The sequence below is a fragment of the Halichoerus grypus genome, chromosome 9 (assembly GCF_964656455.1).
Source record: "Halichoerus grypus chromosome 9, mHalGry1.hap1.1, whole genome shotgun sequence".
NCBI classification, from domain to species: Eukaryota; Metazoa; Chordata; class Mammalia; order Carnivora; family Phocidae; genus Halichoerus; species Halichoerus grypus.
Genome location: NC_135720.1, coordinates 3,620,904 through 3,634,724, shown reverse-complemented (window position 1 = coordinate 3,634,724; position 13,821 = coordinate 3,620,904). Strand labels below are relative to the sequence as shown.

The 13,821-nt window shown below is 49.6% G+C and overlaps 1 protein-coding gene and 1 pseudogene across 9 annotated transcripts in view; one reads left to right on the top strand and one right to left on the bottom strand.

Annotated features, from left to right (window-relative positions):
* PDE10A (phosphodiesterase 10A) overlaps nt 1–13,821 on the bottom strand; it is a 577,666-nt gene that overhangs the window by 290,219 nt on the left and 273,626 nt on the right. Inside the window, exon 1 of one of the 8 annotated variants that reach the window (XM_036122879.2) lies at nt 2,571–3,441. The exons of 6 other annotated variants lie outside the window; for them this stretch is intronic. In XM_036122879.2, coding sequence (XP_035978772.2) covers nt 2,571–3,441 — 871 coding nt within the window. Of the gene's footprint in view, nt 1–2,570; nt 3,442–13,821 lie in introns of those variants that run through there. One more of the 8 variants, XM_036122889.2, reaches the window with a different exon arrangement.
* LOC118555036 (26S proteasome regulatory subunit 6A pseudogene) overlaps nt 1–13,821 on the top strand; it is a 747,413-nt pseudogene that overhangs the window by 655,186 nt on the left and 78,406 nt on the right. The gene's annotated exons all lie outside the window — the stretch shown is intronic.

Genomic DNA, 13,821 nt, shown 5'->3' with positions numbered 1-13,821 from the left:
GGAAGCCTACTTCTCCCTCTCCCACTCCCCCTGCTTGTGTTTCCTCTCTCGCTGTGTCTTTCTCTGTCAAATAAATAAAATCTTAAAAAAAAAAAAAAAAAGTCTGCCAAGATTCTGGTACTTGACCAATTCAGACAGATGAAGCTTATCATGCAGCGAGACAGAAACAAAGACCCCAAAAGTGTCAGAGCAGAAACTGGCTACTGTTCTTTGAGCGTCCATTCAGCCTCTTCCCCACCTTTGCCTAATAACAGATTGTGCTTAAGAGTACTTTCATACTTAGCACCTTAGCAAAATCCCAAAGAAGACCTTGTAGCCTTTTGTTCCTATTCAAACCCCAGGCTACTCCTTGCTGACTTGGTTCAAGGGAAGAAAACACACACACAAAGACAAAAACTAACAATTCTTGAGTGTGATCATCACTGGGCTTCTCCCAGCCAGAACTTTCTGCAGAGTGGGTCCCTTCTGATGGCTTTCTTCTCTAGGTCCTCTGTCCTTCCAAAGGGAAAGCCTGCTGGGAACCTCCTAGTTCAGCCTCATTCAACCTGGACGGTTAATCTTTAACCTGTCCCACAACATCCCTGGCAAGGTACCCCCACCCAAACTAACAAATCCCACTAACAGCAAATACAAACAGAACCTTCATCATTTTAGGAAACCCTGTTCCGCCCAAATGCCCACACCCCTGTCTCCTTGCCACTGCCCTCTCCCCAAAATAGTGCTCCTCACAGGCAAGCCATGGTACTCTTCCATTCCCACACACACCCCAACAGCCAAATGTGAAATGCAGATGTTTATTTAGAACACACAAATGCACGTGGAAGGGAACAGACAGGAACCCCAGTTCTAGGCCCAAGGCTTAACCAACACACTTCGGAACTCCTTGGGAGCTCCATGCTCTCACCCCACCTTCAATTCGTGGCACATCCGTGTCCATTTCAGTAAGTAAAAATGTCCACATCTAAGGGCAGCAGGGCGCGACTCCTCTTGCCCAGACCACATCCCTCCCCAAATGCAGCATCTAAAAATCAACCAACACCCGCGGGGGGGCGGGGGGGCTGAGGAAGTAGATGACTGGGAGCTGCGTCTGACTAGGGGAGACTACAGGATGGAGGAGTCGGGAGGGGCGTCCAGGGACCACGCCTAGCAGTCCTATCAGGTCCATGGTCAAGTTGGGGCAGAAACAGCCGCTGGGCAGCCGGGGTGCGCGGTGCGAGAGGCCGCTGGGCCATGCGGCCCGGGTGGATCCCCGCGCCCAGGAGGCGGGATCGCTGGGGGCTGTAGGGCCCGCACATGACACGCTCGCAGGCCCAGGGGCTGCACCCCAGCGGCGCTCAGGCGGGTAGTGTGCCCAGACAAGTACCAGCAGCGAGGTTGGGCTGGACCCCAAGTGCCCAGAGGCGAAGACTGGCCAGGGCTGGGGAGTGAGCGGCAGATGGGAGCAGGAAGCCAAAACGCGACCCTGGAGAGTCTGCCGGGAGAAGGCGCCGCGGAAACGCGGTTCCCTAGCGAGCAGCAGACAAAGGCTCGGGTGCGCACGCGGTGGACGGTGGCGCCCGGGCTCCGCGCTTAGGGCCGGGAAGAACCCTGCCCAACCCGGCCGGTGCCGGAGTCGCCCGGTGCCCCGCGGGTGCTACCTTCGCCACCCCCCACCCCCAGCCCCGGGTCTCCCGTCCTCACCTTGCTCGCCCTCCATCCACAACAACGGCGATCCCCTCTTCTGCGCACCGGGCGCCTCTTCACTTAACATCTTCCGCCTCCTGCCTTCTAGCAAACCTCTGCCTTGACTATTCTGCTCAGCCTTGCCCCCCTCCCCCGCGACACGCCTTCTACCACCCCTGCTCCAGCACGCTCTCAGCCCAGCACCCGGGACTGGGGAGGCGGGGCGGCCTTAGTCGGCCCGGGGGTCCGAACCCGCGGCGCCTTCCTCCTCCACCCTAACGCCCCATTGTCCTTCCCTTTACCAGCCCAAGCACCAGCTAAACCCCGGGATCTAGAGAAAGTGGACTCTTAGTGGAGATGCACCCATTTCACTCCGCTAGTCCACGCTCTGGAACAGGGTCACTGCAGCGGGGGCGGGAAGGGGAGCGACCCGGGCACAGACACCGAACCCGGGGAACCGCGAGTGCCTTCACCTTTGGGAGCGCGGAGCTCCGGTGTCCTGGCCTGCCCTCACCCGGCCAGGGGACCCAGCGGGCGGGACCTCCAAGTGGAAGGAAGCGCGTTTCTCCCAGCCTCACTGGTCCCAGGCTAAGGGGAGAGGAGCCTGGCGTAAGGGGTCACAGAGTAGAGACTGCAGCGATGGGCCGGGCAAGTGTGGCCTCAAACAGCACCGGGGGACCCGAGGGGGGCAGCGGGTCCCGTTCTCACCGCGCTCCAGGGTCACCCTTCCCCCGCACGCACGCGGAGCCTGGGAAACCCCGGTGTCCCGGCGCTGACGGACGCTCCCGCGCGCCACCAATGTGCCTGGAGCCTCCCGTCCTACAGTGAAGCCCACTGGGCGCCAAATGCCTCCGGCACAAGCACCCTGCGCGCCCCCGACCGCGGGGAATGAGGAGCCCGGCACTTACTGGGGCTCAGGAAACACTCCGTCAACCTTCGGAAGCAGCTCGCATTATTAGAAGGTCCATCTTCCATGTCGGAGCCGAAGAGCAGTGGGGACGCGGCGGCGAGGGCGAAGCCGGCGCCTCGGGGCCGCCGTGGAGTTCGGCCGCCGCCGCCTGGGCTGGGGCCGGGGCAGCCCCCGCCGGCACCCGGGAAGCCGGGGGAGCCCGCGCGGCGGGCGGCCGGGCCGAGCGGGAGCCGGAGCCCGGCGCGGACTGGGAGCAGCAAACCCTGGAGCGCAGAGCAGAGGAAGAGCCGCCGCCGCCCGCCGCCGCTGCCACCGCCGCCGCGGGGACTACTGCTGGGAGGGACGCTCAAGGGAGCTGCCTCTTGTCCTCCTCCGCCGCCGCCGCCAGCATCGCCGCCGCCTCCTCGAGCCGCCGCCGCCGCCGCCGCTGCGCCCTCCCTTCCCGGGAGACGCACGGGGAGGTGAAAGGCAGATGAGGAGGGGAGAAGAGAAGGAGGGGGCGGGGGGGGCGGCGGCCAGAAGTAAAAGGAAGATGGAGAGGAGGAGGGGACAGGGGAGGAGAGGGCGAGCGCGAAGGGAGCGCGGGCCGAGCCCCAGCCGCCGCTGCCGCGCGCACACAGGGCGCCCGGGCCCCCCGCGGGGCTGGCGCGGCCTGCGGAGGAGGGGGGCGGGCGCGGGGGCGCGGCGCGCTCGGCCCGGCCTCGGCCAGGCCGCTCGGGGGCCGGACCCGGGCCCACCGCGCTCCCCCCGCCGGCAGCGCCGCGCCAGGGCTCCGGGCGGAGTTTGCCGGGGCCGGATCCGGGCTCGTCCCCGGGCGCCGGCAGGGGGGCCTGGGGGCGGGGAGCGAGCGGCTCTACGGGGCTGGCCATGGCCCTCCTCCTTGGGCCGCGGTGGGGCAGGCCGCCGGCGGGAGGGGCGCGCCGCGGGCCCGGACTCGGCGGGCTCCGCCCCCGCAGGACCTGCCTTCCCCGGCCGGTCGGCCCGAGCGCGGGTCTGCTCCTCCTCTCCGGTCTTCCGCGCCCCTCCCGGCCCAGTCTTCACATCGCGTCCCGCTCTGGGTGCGGGAGGACCTGGGGCCGGGCGCGAGTCCCCGGCGGCGGCGCCTGGCTGCCGGCTGGCGCGCACAATCGGCGTGCTCCCGGCCGGGGCGAGGGGCTGCGGAGACGCTGCCTGCAAGCGTGGCGTGGTTTGTGCGCGCTCCGGTGGCTGAGCCTCGGCGACTGCTCGAAAGCAGCGGAGAAAAGCGCCGCAGTGCCGCTGCCCGTGGAGGAGGTGGCGGCGGCGGCTGCAGAAGACGCCCACTGGCGGAGCGGGCGCTCCCCACGCCGCCGCCGCCCTCCCCCACGTAGCGCGCCCCGCCGCACCGGGCCCCCGGGCTCCAGGCCCCCGCACCCCCCGCGGCCCTCTGAGGACGCTGGGCGCCCGGGCCGGGGGGTGGGGGGAGGGGCGGGGGAGCTCCTGCGTCTCTGCGGGGCGTCGTCACATCTGGGTCTGGTGTTCCGGATTCTAAATCCGCCGCCCAGCAGCTGCCGGGCAAGCCACGTCGGCCTGTCCCTTGCCCGAGCCAGGGAATCCTGGCTGGCCAGCAGCTCCAACCGCGCTGTGCTCAGAGCTCCCGGGAGAGGAGTTCAAACTCGGACGTTTGGTTGGAGTTTAAATCAACGCACAGTGTTTTCAATGAACTGAGATTTAGAAAGCCTATTCATCCTCCAGGACTCTTTGCAAAACACACTTTACAAAGAACTTCGTGCGCGCAGCCCAGTTTGCCCGGTAAGAATGGAAAGGGCAACTTTGGCTCAAAAAAGACAAACTGCGAGATCATCCCCCCAAAGTCCTGAGGACCACTTCCTCACCTGCGGCTTTTGGGGACAACACCCCCCCCCACCCCCGCTCCATGCCCCCCTCCATGCCCCCTCCTTCCCAGCCCTGACTCCAACAGTTGCTACTGAACTGAAGGGAAATGTGCCGCCCAATGGGCGCTCAGAACAGGGAGCCGCCAGAAGTTTGGGAAGTTGAAGCGCCAGAGCGCACAGATGCGCAGATGCCTGCGTCTCGGGCGGCGCGCGGCACGGGGTCACCACAGCACTCGGGGTCCGAGTGGGGGGCGCAGGCCCGCTGCCGCGCGGTGGGACGAGCTGTCCAGACTCCCTCGACTAGGTCACCTTCCCAGGACTGGAGCACACGCTCCGAAGCCCAGCTTCCACGAAGGGCAAGGCGGTCATCTGAGCGCTAGGCGTGCGCCGCGGTGCAGCCGCTTCGCTGACACGGGGCTGGGGGCCCGGCGTGCGTCCGGCCCCGGGGCCGTTTCTCGCTTTCCACGGTGGTCGGTCCAGTTCTCAACTGTTTTTATTTTGAAGTGTGCTCCAGATTCTTCCCTAGTCTCTGCTTTTTCCCACTCCCATCTAAACAGCCCATGGTGGAAATGAGCATATTTGTATTTGCACCAAACTGGGCAAATGGGGCGCCTGGGACTTGGTGTGCCTCCCCTCTCCCAGCAAAGGCTGAGGGCGTTGCTGCAATTGCGGGGCGCGCTCCGAGCGTCGCGTGTAACAGGCGCCAGCCCTGGCTCTCACTAGGTCGTAATCCCTAAATCTGCGAAACAGGAAAAATATTCCGGTGACTCTTACCTTACAGAGTGGGTGTTTTGCCGTTGCCTTTGCAGTTTTTCGACGAAGGAAAAACTAGAACGATCAATCAGCCTCACGGGCGACGCGTCTGAGAGGCGCAGACTCGGTCGCTGGGTACCGAGCGTCGGGAGTTTGCACCCGCTGCGGACCTGGCCGCGCGGGGAGGGTCGCGGGAGGCTGCCCACCGGGCTGGGGAGCACATGCTTCTCCTCGGAGAATTTGCTCTTCATTCTTTTACACGCAAAATGTTTCTCCTTGTCCTTTACGTTTCCTTTGCTGCCTTTTGGAGTGATTAAAGTGGCTTTCCAATTACAAGAAAATGTAGATGTAATTCGGATATAAGTCTCCATATGGGCGCGGTAAGCGGGGCGAGAACCATCAAATATTTGTTCTCTGATTCTTGGTTAAATCAGAAGACAAACTTTAGATTCTTTCTAACTCTTTTCTGGAATAAAACTTCTTTCTGGCTTTTCGTCCTTCTTTTCTCCAAACGCTTGCTGGAAGGCACACGTTTCCTGGACAAATTAAAAACGACAAAGCATGACAACGGAAAAGGAGCACGTCGCGGAGGTGTTTACTGATTATCGATTACATTGGTTCCGTGACTCCCTACTTCGTACTGGAGTTCACCTGTGTAAACGTCAGTGTAGTAGGCAGCCGGCCACTTTTCCTTTCTTGATGAAATACTGTTTAGTCAAAGATTTAAATTACAAACACACGGACGTAGAGGCTCCGTCACTCACCCCTGTGTTCAGGTGTTGCAACACCGGCAGGATGTGTCTCTTGTGGGTTCTTTTCCTTCTCTTTGAGCTTCTCTAGTGATATATCAGAAGAGGGAGAAGATTGTCACTAAACGTTTGTTACTCTAAACCTTTTGTGAATAAACACATTGGCCCATAATTCAGTAAGCGCCGCTTTCTGATTGTGCCCATAAAGTTTGCGGTGTAGTTATATGTCAGAATGTTATCAGATTGCAGTACTATTTACACACATCTTAAATCATTAGTTGTAACTCCAGGAGCATGGGATGAGCAGGGGCAGGAAGTCAGACCATTACAGTGCTCTTTGTGAAATAAACGATTTTCCTCATTCTCAACTGAGAAAATGCCAGCCTACTGCAAAGAATAAAAACTAAAATAATGTTAAGAGGGCAGTGAACACTAGTAAAGCTGCCAAAATTATGATGATCAATGTTAAATATAAAAGCATTTGTCTCTGCCCTTTCGGAAGAAAAACGATCAGGAAAGAAGTTTATTTGGGTAATTGAAAACTTATGCTTCAGCATCTGCCTGATTATGCTCTCATTTGAATTATTTGTTCTTAAAAGCACTTTAAAACATGGGTCAAGGTAGAGTCTAAGATATTTTTAAATGATTTCCTCATAAATTTATGAAATTTCTTTATAATACTTTAACCATCCACCCCTTTTAATAGCCTAAAGTTTACAATAAATATGGTTAAATTTTATGAAATTTTGGTTAACATGTAGGCCTGTGTCTTAATTGATTTTATTTTGCAACTTTTGTGATTATTGCTGACAGCTGTCCATTTCACATTGCTGACTGAGTCTTGATAATCTGTTTTCTCCTTTCAAATACTAGTAACCTTTCTTTATAAAGATAAGAAACAAGGGCTGATTAAATATTAAACTCATCTACTTACACAGGTAAAGTCTGTTAAAAAGACACATTGTCTTTCCTTGATTTTAAATGTTCTGACTTACAGAAATCTACAGTTTCTGACAAAAATAATTCATAAGCAAGTGGCTCTTGCTCCCAAGTTTCATAGAAATATGAGCATTTTCATGCCCGATTTTCAATTTAATTGCTAGTAAATTATCAATTTATATGTCACTCGGATGTGAGACATAGTATCACACAGACCCTCTACATGCTAATGAAATAATTTATTAGTGATTATCTGGCACGCTGAAAATGGAGTCAGGTGTTGGGCTTTTATTCACTCACCCTCCTAAGCCTCCCAAATCCCTCCCTCCTGGTTCTAAGTTTGTCATTCCCGGAAGCCTCCTTCAATTTTTCTTTTCCCTAGCCCATCATAGCTTCGTTGTCTAGACTCTTGGAACTGATGGGTTTTAATCTGCACATATGAATATTTTGTATTAAATCTCTTGAGAAATGTAATGCAGGTATAATTTGTGTTGACAATTCCATTTTAAACAGCTTGATATCAGGGTCCTGCTACTCTTACCACTCATAACCTTTCATAAAGGCCAGCATACAATAGGCATTCAATGATTACTCCCCTACCTGTCGCCTGCATGCCCAATGCTTACAAATTTCTATTAGTGTTGATATTAATAAATCTTGACTAAAGTGAGGGGTGCATGCCTACAGTATTGTTGTAGTCAAGCCTAAAAACCAAAGGACATTATAATTTAGTAAGAAAACATTATTATAAAGTCAATACACTGTATGGCACAGTCTTGAAAAAGACTAATACGATTAAAAAACCAATTCAATTTCTTCAGCTATCCTCAATATTCTTAGATCTTCAGATTAAATTATTTTTATGAATTCAAACCAATTAACTATAAAACAAACTATGATTTTTTATTGCTTTATGCTATAAAACAAATAAAAACCAGTATGTTATTTTTCATTTTAAAAAATCAAAATAGTGTTTCATTTTCAATGAGAACATTTTTGATAATAGGCAGATTATTAAAACATTAATATTTCAAATAAGTCTTCTTAAGTACCCATACCTTCTGAAAAGAGGGTTCAGTGTTCTTCTTGATAAATAATGATTCAAGTGGAAATTTTCATTAATTGAAAGCAAAACATTTAATTCCCTCCTAAAAATTAGCTCTGCTTAATGTCTAATGAGTATCTAGCCCTGAGGATATTGGTGTTAGAAAGTACTGCTGTGGTTATATAATCAATACTAAGTTCCTGTGGTAACTATGTGAGCATTAACTCTTATATAACACTGCCGTGTTATGACACAGAACTAAATTTTGAAGATGTTGCCACCACAAAATTATCAAATAACTTTAGAGACCCATTGTGATTTGTAGAATGCTGAAGTGCCTTTCATTTCTCAAAAACATACAAATCAGAGTATAACCATGTTGTGTTTAAATAATACTCAGTGTCGTTTAAATAGTCAACACTTTCACCAAACTTTTACAGGGCAGAGATACCAATTACATTTGAGACTGTGTTTTAAGAGTCCAGTAGAAATAGTATGAGAGAATTATTTGTATATATATATATATATATATATATATATATATATATATATACACACACACACACACACTAAAAGAAAGAAATACTTTAAGCAAACCACAGCCCAATTAAAGCATTTAAGTGGAAAGTGACCACAGGGGGCATTCAGGATAAAAAGGCTACACCAGGGAACGGCTTAAATTCCTCTAGATGGTATGGCTTGTCCCTAGAAACACCTTAGGTACAAATGAGCATAGAGTTTCATGAAAGGTCACCAAAATTCCTACTGAGTCTGTTCCACCATGGTGAGTCCCTTAGTGCCAACACAAATTACTGTGTGGATTGTTAAGTTTGTTTAAAATAAGCACATCTTCATCTATGGCTTGGGAATCCTTTTCTTGTAAACATTATTTTATTTTAATACCCATATTTTTACAAGGAGCCTTGATATTTATACAAGGAGTTATGAGAAAAAGAAAAATTGGTGGCTCTTACAGATTGTCTCAAAAATGGGGACCAAAATGGCTCATTTAATCCAAAGAATGTATTCTTTTCTGTTCACCTAAAAAATAAATAAATAAATAAAAGAAGCCAGGCATGGCCTGGGGCACAAGCGGCCACTCCGAGTTGTGTTCCAGTCTAGACCAGGATTGGATGGGTATTTAAGGGCACGCATGGGAGACCAAGTTCATTCATATGGGTGAATTGTTCTGACGTCAGGCCTTGACTTGTAAAGACCAGTTTCTCCCTGAGCTTCTCTTATTAAAGTGCTCAAGGGAGAAGGAGAGTGAGAGAGTTTCACGCAGTGGTCAAGCGCCCCGGGTTGCTGTCGTGCGTTACAGGATGTTAAACACGCGGTTCCTAGGCCACTCTTCCAAGGATTTGGATTGACAAAGGCCCCCGTCTACACAGTCAGTCCAACTTTCTGGTCATGCATGTCCAGTATCTGTAAAAGCATCACTTTACATGGGAGCTGCACCTAGAACTTTGTCTATTCAGTCTTCTGAAATGGACCTTTATGGAAAAAAAAAAATAATAACCACAGAAGCGTTGGTTTTCAGCTGCATCTTATCTATATGACTCGACCAAGAGCCAGAGAAATCTGCCAGCATCTATCAGATGGGTAACTGAAGAATGAAGTTGAGAAAATGCATCTTCCATCATCTCTGGACACGTTCATTTCCTTTGGTTCAGAAATTGGGGTTTAATAACTTGGTGTTCCTGTGTCGCACTGATGAATATTGTAGTCAACAACAAAGGTAAAGTCAAAAAAGTGGGATGTCCTCTCCGAGCAGGTCATCTGCATGCACGTGAGGCTCCCAACAGGAAGCAGTCATCTGGTCGGGCTTCATTGTTTCCAACAGAATAGCCAGTAAGTACAGGCACAAGCCTAGCACAAGGTGTCCTGAATTCAAAGCTGTCTCTTCCTTGACTGCAGGTCTCCAGTCAGATTATTGCAATGCAGGGTGTGCGTGAAAGTTTACTGTTCTTCTTCTCCCTTCTAGCACTGCATTCTGGTAGAAATTTCCACTTGAAGTTTCCAGATCTCTACCTGGGAGTCTTGCACCCTTGGCATATTATCCTGCACTATGCCTACTGGTGTTCAAAATAATCCTACATAAGGACATTTACCCCGCTCAAATAACTCACCATCATGGCTATCGGTAATAAAAAACCATTACTTAGCGTATCAACCCAAGTTGAAAAAATATCCAAAGAGCCAAACATATCCTCCTGATGTGAAATCTCCATCATAATTCTCCATTTTACTTTTTACTTCTGAGATGTTTGTCTGCTGCGCACTGACAGCCTCGGGCTGAGGGACATGACCGTTGGCAAAGCAGGCAAGTGCCGACTTTGCAGAAGAACACAGCAAGGCTAAGTAGAATTAGATAGTTTGTTGGTTATTTGTGAAAGGACTCAGCTGGCCCAAGCCCAAGTCTGGATGCTTGTGGTTGAACAAGGCAGGAAGGGAGCATCCAGAGGCTGCATTTGCTCAAGTGGGCCACCTGGCAGGGGGCCAGGAAAAATAATCCTGCCACACATGGATGGTTAGGGTGGCTTGTGTGGAATCAGAGAGAGAAAGCTGCAGATGGGCAAGTTATTCACAGGTTCTGGACAGACTGTGTCTGTCCTGTCCTTCCAAAGGGTCTGAGGGTGGGCCTCTGGTCCTGCAGTGAGCATCCTGATCCGAGGCCGTGTGTCTTGTGCTGGACAGATGGACATACCCCGAATCCATGTCCTAACATGGGCCATCAGAAAATGCAGTTGAGTGAAATACAGAAAGGAAGGGATGCTTGAAGGGGCTTCCATTCAGCTGCTGCTCTCCCCCCACGGTGCCCAGGATTCACACCCTGAGAGCTGTGATGGACCACCACGCACTCAGATTCAACTCACTTGATGACGAAAGTTTAGATAAACATTAACATGCGCATTCTGAAAGATTCTCCCATTTGGTTAAAAAAATGGGATTGAATAATTAAAACCAAGTTACAAATGACTGTGGTTGTATCGGATAATCTCATAGAATTGACAAATCCTGACATAATCACCTTAATTTAAATGTGAGTATTTCCTATGAAGTTCTTTTCCTAGTTTCTGGAGTCACCCAGAAGCAGAGGCATTGTTTATGGGAAGCTGCTCAGGTTAGAGGCAGCAGAGGAGGCTGATACTTCCCCGGGCCCTCAGAACAGCCCCAAACGCCAGCATCACACGCGCTTTAGGTGAGAGGCAACGATGGGAATACATGTGTTCAAACAAAACGACAAGTGACAGTGGCGTGGGCACCCTTTAGGTGGATTACGGTAGAGTCTCAACATTGGAAGGAGAGAGGTGGATCTATTATCTTATGGCTGCAAGGCATCTATTGATCATATTCCGCTGCCTTCTTGGGAACTCCTGGCAACTCAAGGAATGACGCTGTATGTATCCATGGCCTAGTTATCTGACCCACTTTTAAGAATAGGCTACACTGGTGAAGAGATGAATTTCACCAGTTTTCAATGTGTCAATGAGAAGTCACCCTTTTTGGGCAAGAAGGTCATTATTTTTGAAGAATGAAGAGTAAAGGATCCTTGGTATAAATTCCCAAAGTCTACTTGTTTTTGTGAATATCATCCAGGGATAGGCAAGAGTGAAACCCTCTTTTGTTTTTAACGATTTTGATTAAATTGTCCTAATCCTCTTCCCCTGAGACTGGTAAACGTGGTAATTTTATTTTTTTAGGGATGCAACTGAACACAGTAGCCCACGAGTGATCACAGAGTACTACAACCCCTGACGAGCATAAATACAGCCCAGGTACTTTTGCCCACTTAATCTTGAGAACTGAGCACATGCACCATTAACAGCCACTTGTGAGTCAAGTCAACCCAGGAGGAGGAAATAAATTGCTCGTTCTGCCACCTTCACATTGACTATTTTGTATATCTCTCTGTGAATGTGTTCATTATGACTGTGCTCGAAAGACTCAATTAATTTACTCCCATAACTGCTCATAACAGCCCCCAGAGGTAGCTTTCATGGCGAGGATTTAGGCCCATTTTGTAGATTTTGCACACATGGCATGAACCTGATGAAAAGCAGCTATAGTGGGCAAATTAGAGCTCTTGATTTCCCCTTCAGTTACTGTGTGCTTTATTCTCTAAGGCAAGAGGTTAACATTGAGTATTTCCAGATTTCTATTTATTAAGGTGAGATCATTTTAAACAGGGCTCAGTAAAAATGCTCTTCCCATATAAAAGCAAGCCTGCACATTAAATCACTCTAGTTTATAGCTGGGTTAGTATATATACTATGAAAGTCTATTCATCTATTTTGTGCCAAATTCTATTTCTTAAGTAGCTATAAAATACAGGTGAAATCTGATTTAATTGTTTGAACTCTGATTTCAACAAGTCCAATACAAATAAATTTTCAAAAGAGAGATCAATACAAGGAGATCACTAAAATATCCCTTTGAATCTTGCATTTAGAAACCGATTCTAGTTAAAAACAGATTTCCGCAAAGTTTATCAGACAATTCATTAACTGCACCAAGGGATGCCCTACTCACATATATCTAAATGGTCAGTGGTATAAAGCGGTATCTCCCCGCTCGATCACAGCTTTTAATAACTCCAGCAAATCACTGTGGCCCACTGCAGAGGTGAGTTTTTACTGGATATAAAAGAGTACTCCCCCCACCCCCGCCCTTTACGATGGACTAAAAAAAGGTGGCAGCAGTGGACCCACCCCGCTCCTAGCAACTGACCCTGAAACTAACCTGTTAACATGTCCCACAGCTGTCATTTCTACCTGAACTCTCTCAGAAAGACAACAGTCTCTGAGCACCGGGTCACTCTGAAGGAAATATACTTAGTGAATTTTTAAAAGAATTTTTCACATCTCTTATTTGGCTTGTAAAATTCACATTTTATGGGAAACACTGCAGGGTAGAAGAATTACAATGACAGTTCCTTGGCACTGTGAGAGCATTAATGTGTTAGTATCGGCAGGACGAGGGGACGGTACGTGGATTCCATCTGGTGGGGGTTAATCTTAAGGGTATAGTAAAAGTGTAGATTCACAATCACAAAATACAAATTGAAAGTTTTGTAGCAACAGAAGAGTCCAGAATTCGTGTAAATGGTTTTAAACAAGAGCCCAAACTAAATGGAGGAAGTTATAGTGCTATCACAGAAACTGCTTCCAGAAAGCCCACATCGGTGGGCATACAGGAGTTCAGAATGGCAAACAACTTAAAGGGGACAAAATCATGGCTAATTTGCTGAATAAGCAGTCACCAGGCGCAGCATAGCTCTGAAGAAAGTATAATTAGTGAAAATTTGAGCTCTTCGACAGATAGACAAGATTGAAGGAGCAGAAAAGGGCACTGGCCCGGACAGGTGAGCGAAAGTGTGCGAACTCCTGCAGCGCACTTAGGCAGAACTGGATTTACGGAAGTCAGCATCACATATGAGGGTTGTAACTTCACTTCGATGAGAAAGTTGTATTCCAAAAACAAGAAAAGCATAGCAGTTAAATATTACTTACTTAACTATCTATATGTATGTATGTATTTGATCCATGTAGCATCTCTGTTGGTTTTGGAAAGATGAGGGTTAAAGCCTGCGTCTCCAAAGGGCAGGAATGCCTGTGCTGGGATAGCCAGACACACCCCTCTGAGATCCTGGGACCCTCCACCCACAGCTCAGGCCTCTGCAGCCACTTTGGTTTCAAAGAATCCGCTTATGTATTTGCCTTTAGATTCTCTTATTTTATATATTAGTTTCAGTTGTTTACGATTCTCTTTCCACACTTTCATTTTTTGTTTCCTAATTATTTATGATGTGTACTTGGTTCCTTTATTTCTAGCCTCTCTTCTTTCATATTAAAGGCATTTTTGGTCATACATTTTCCCTGAGTTGAGCGTTCGAAGATCCCATAGTCT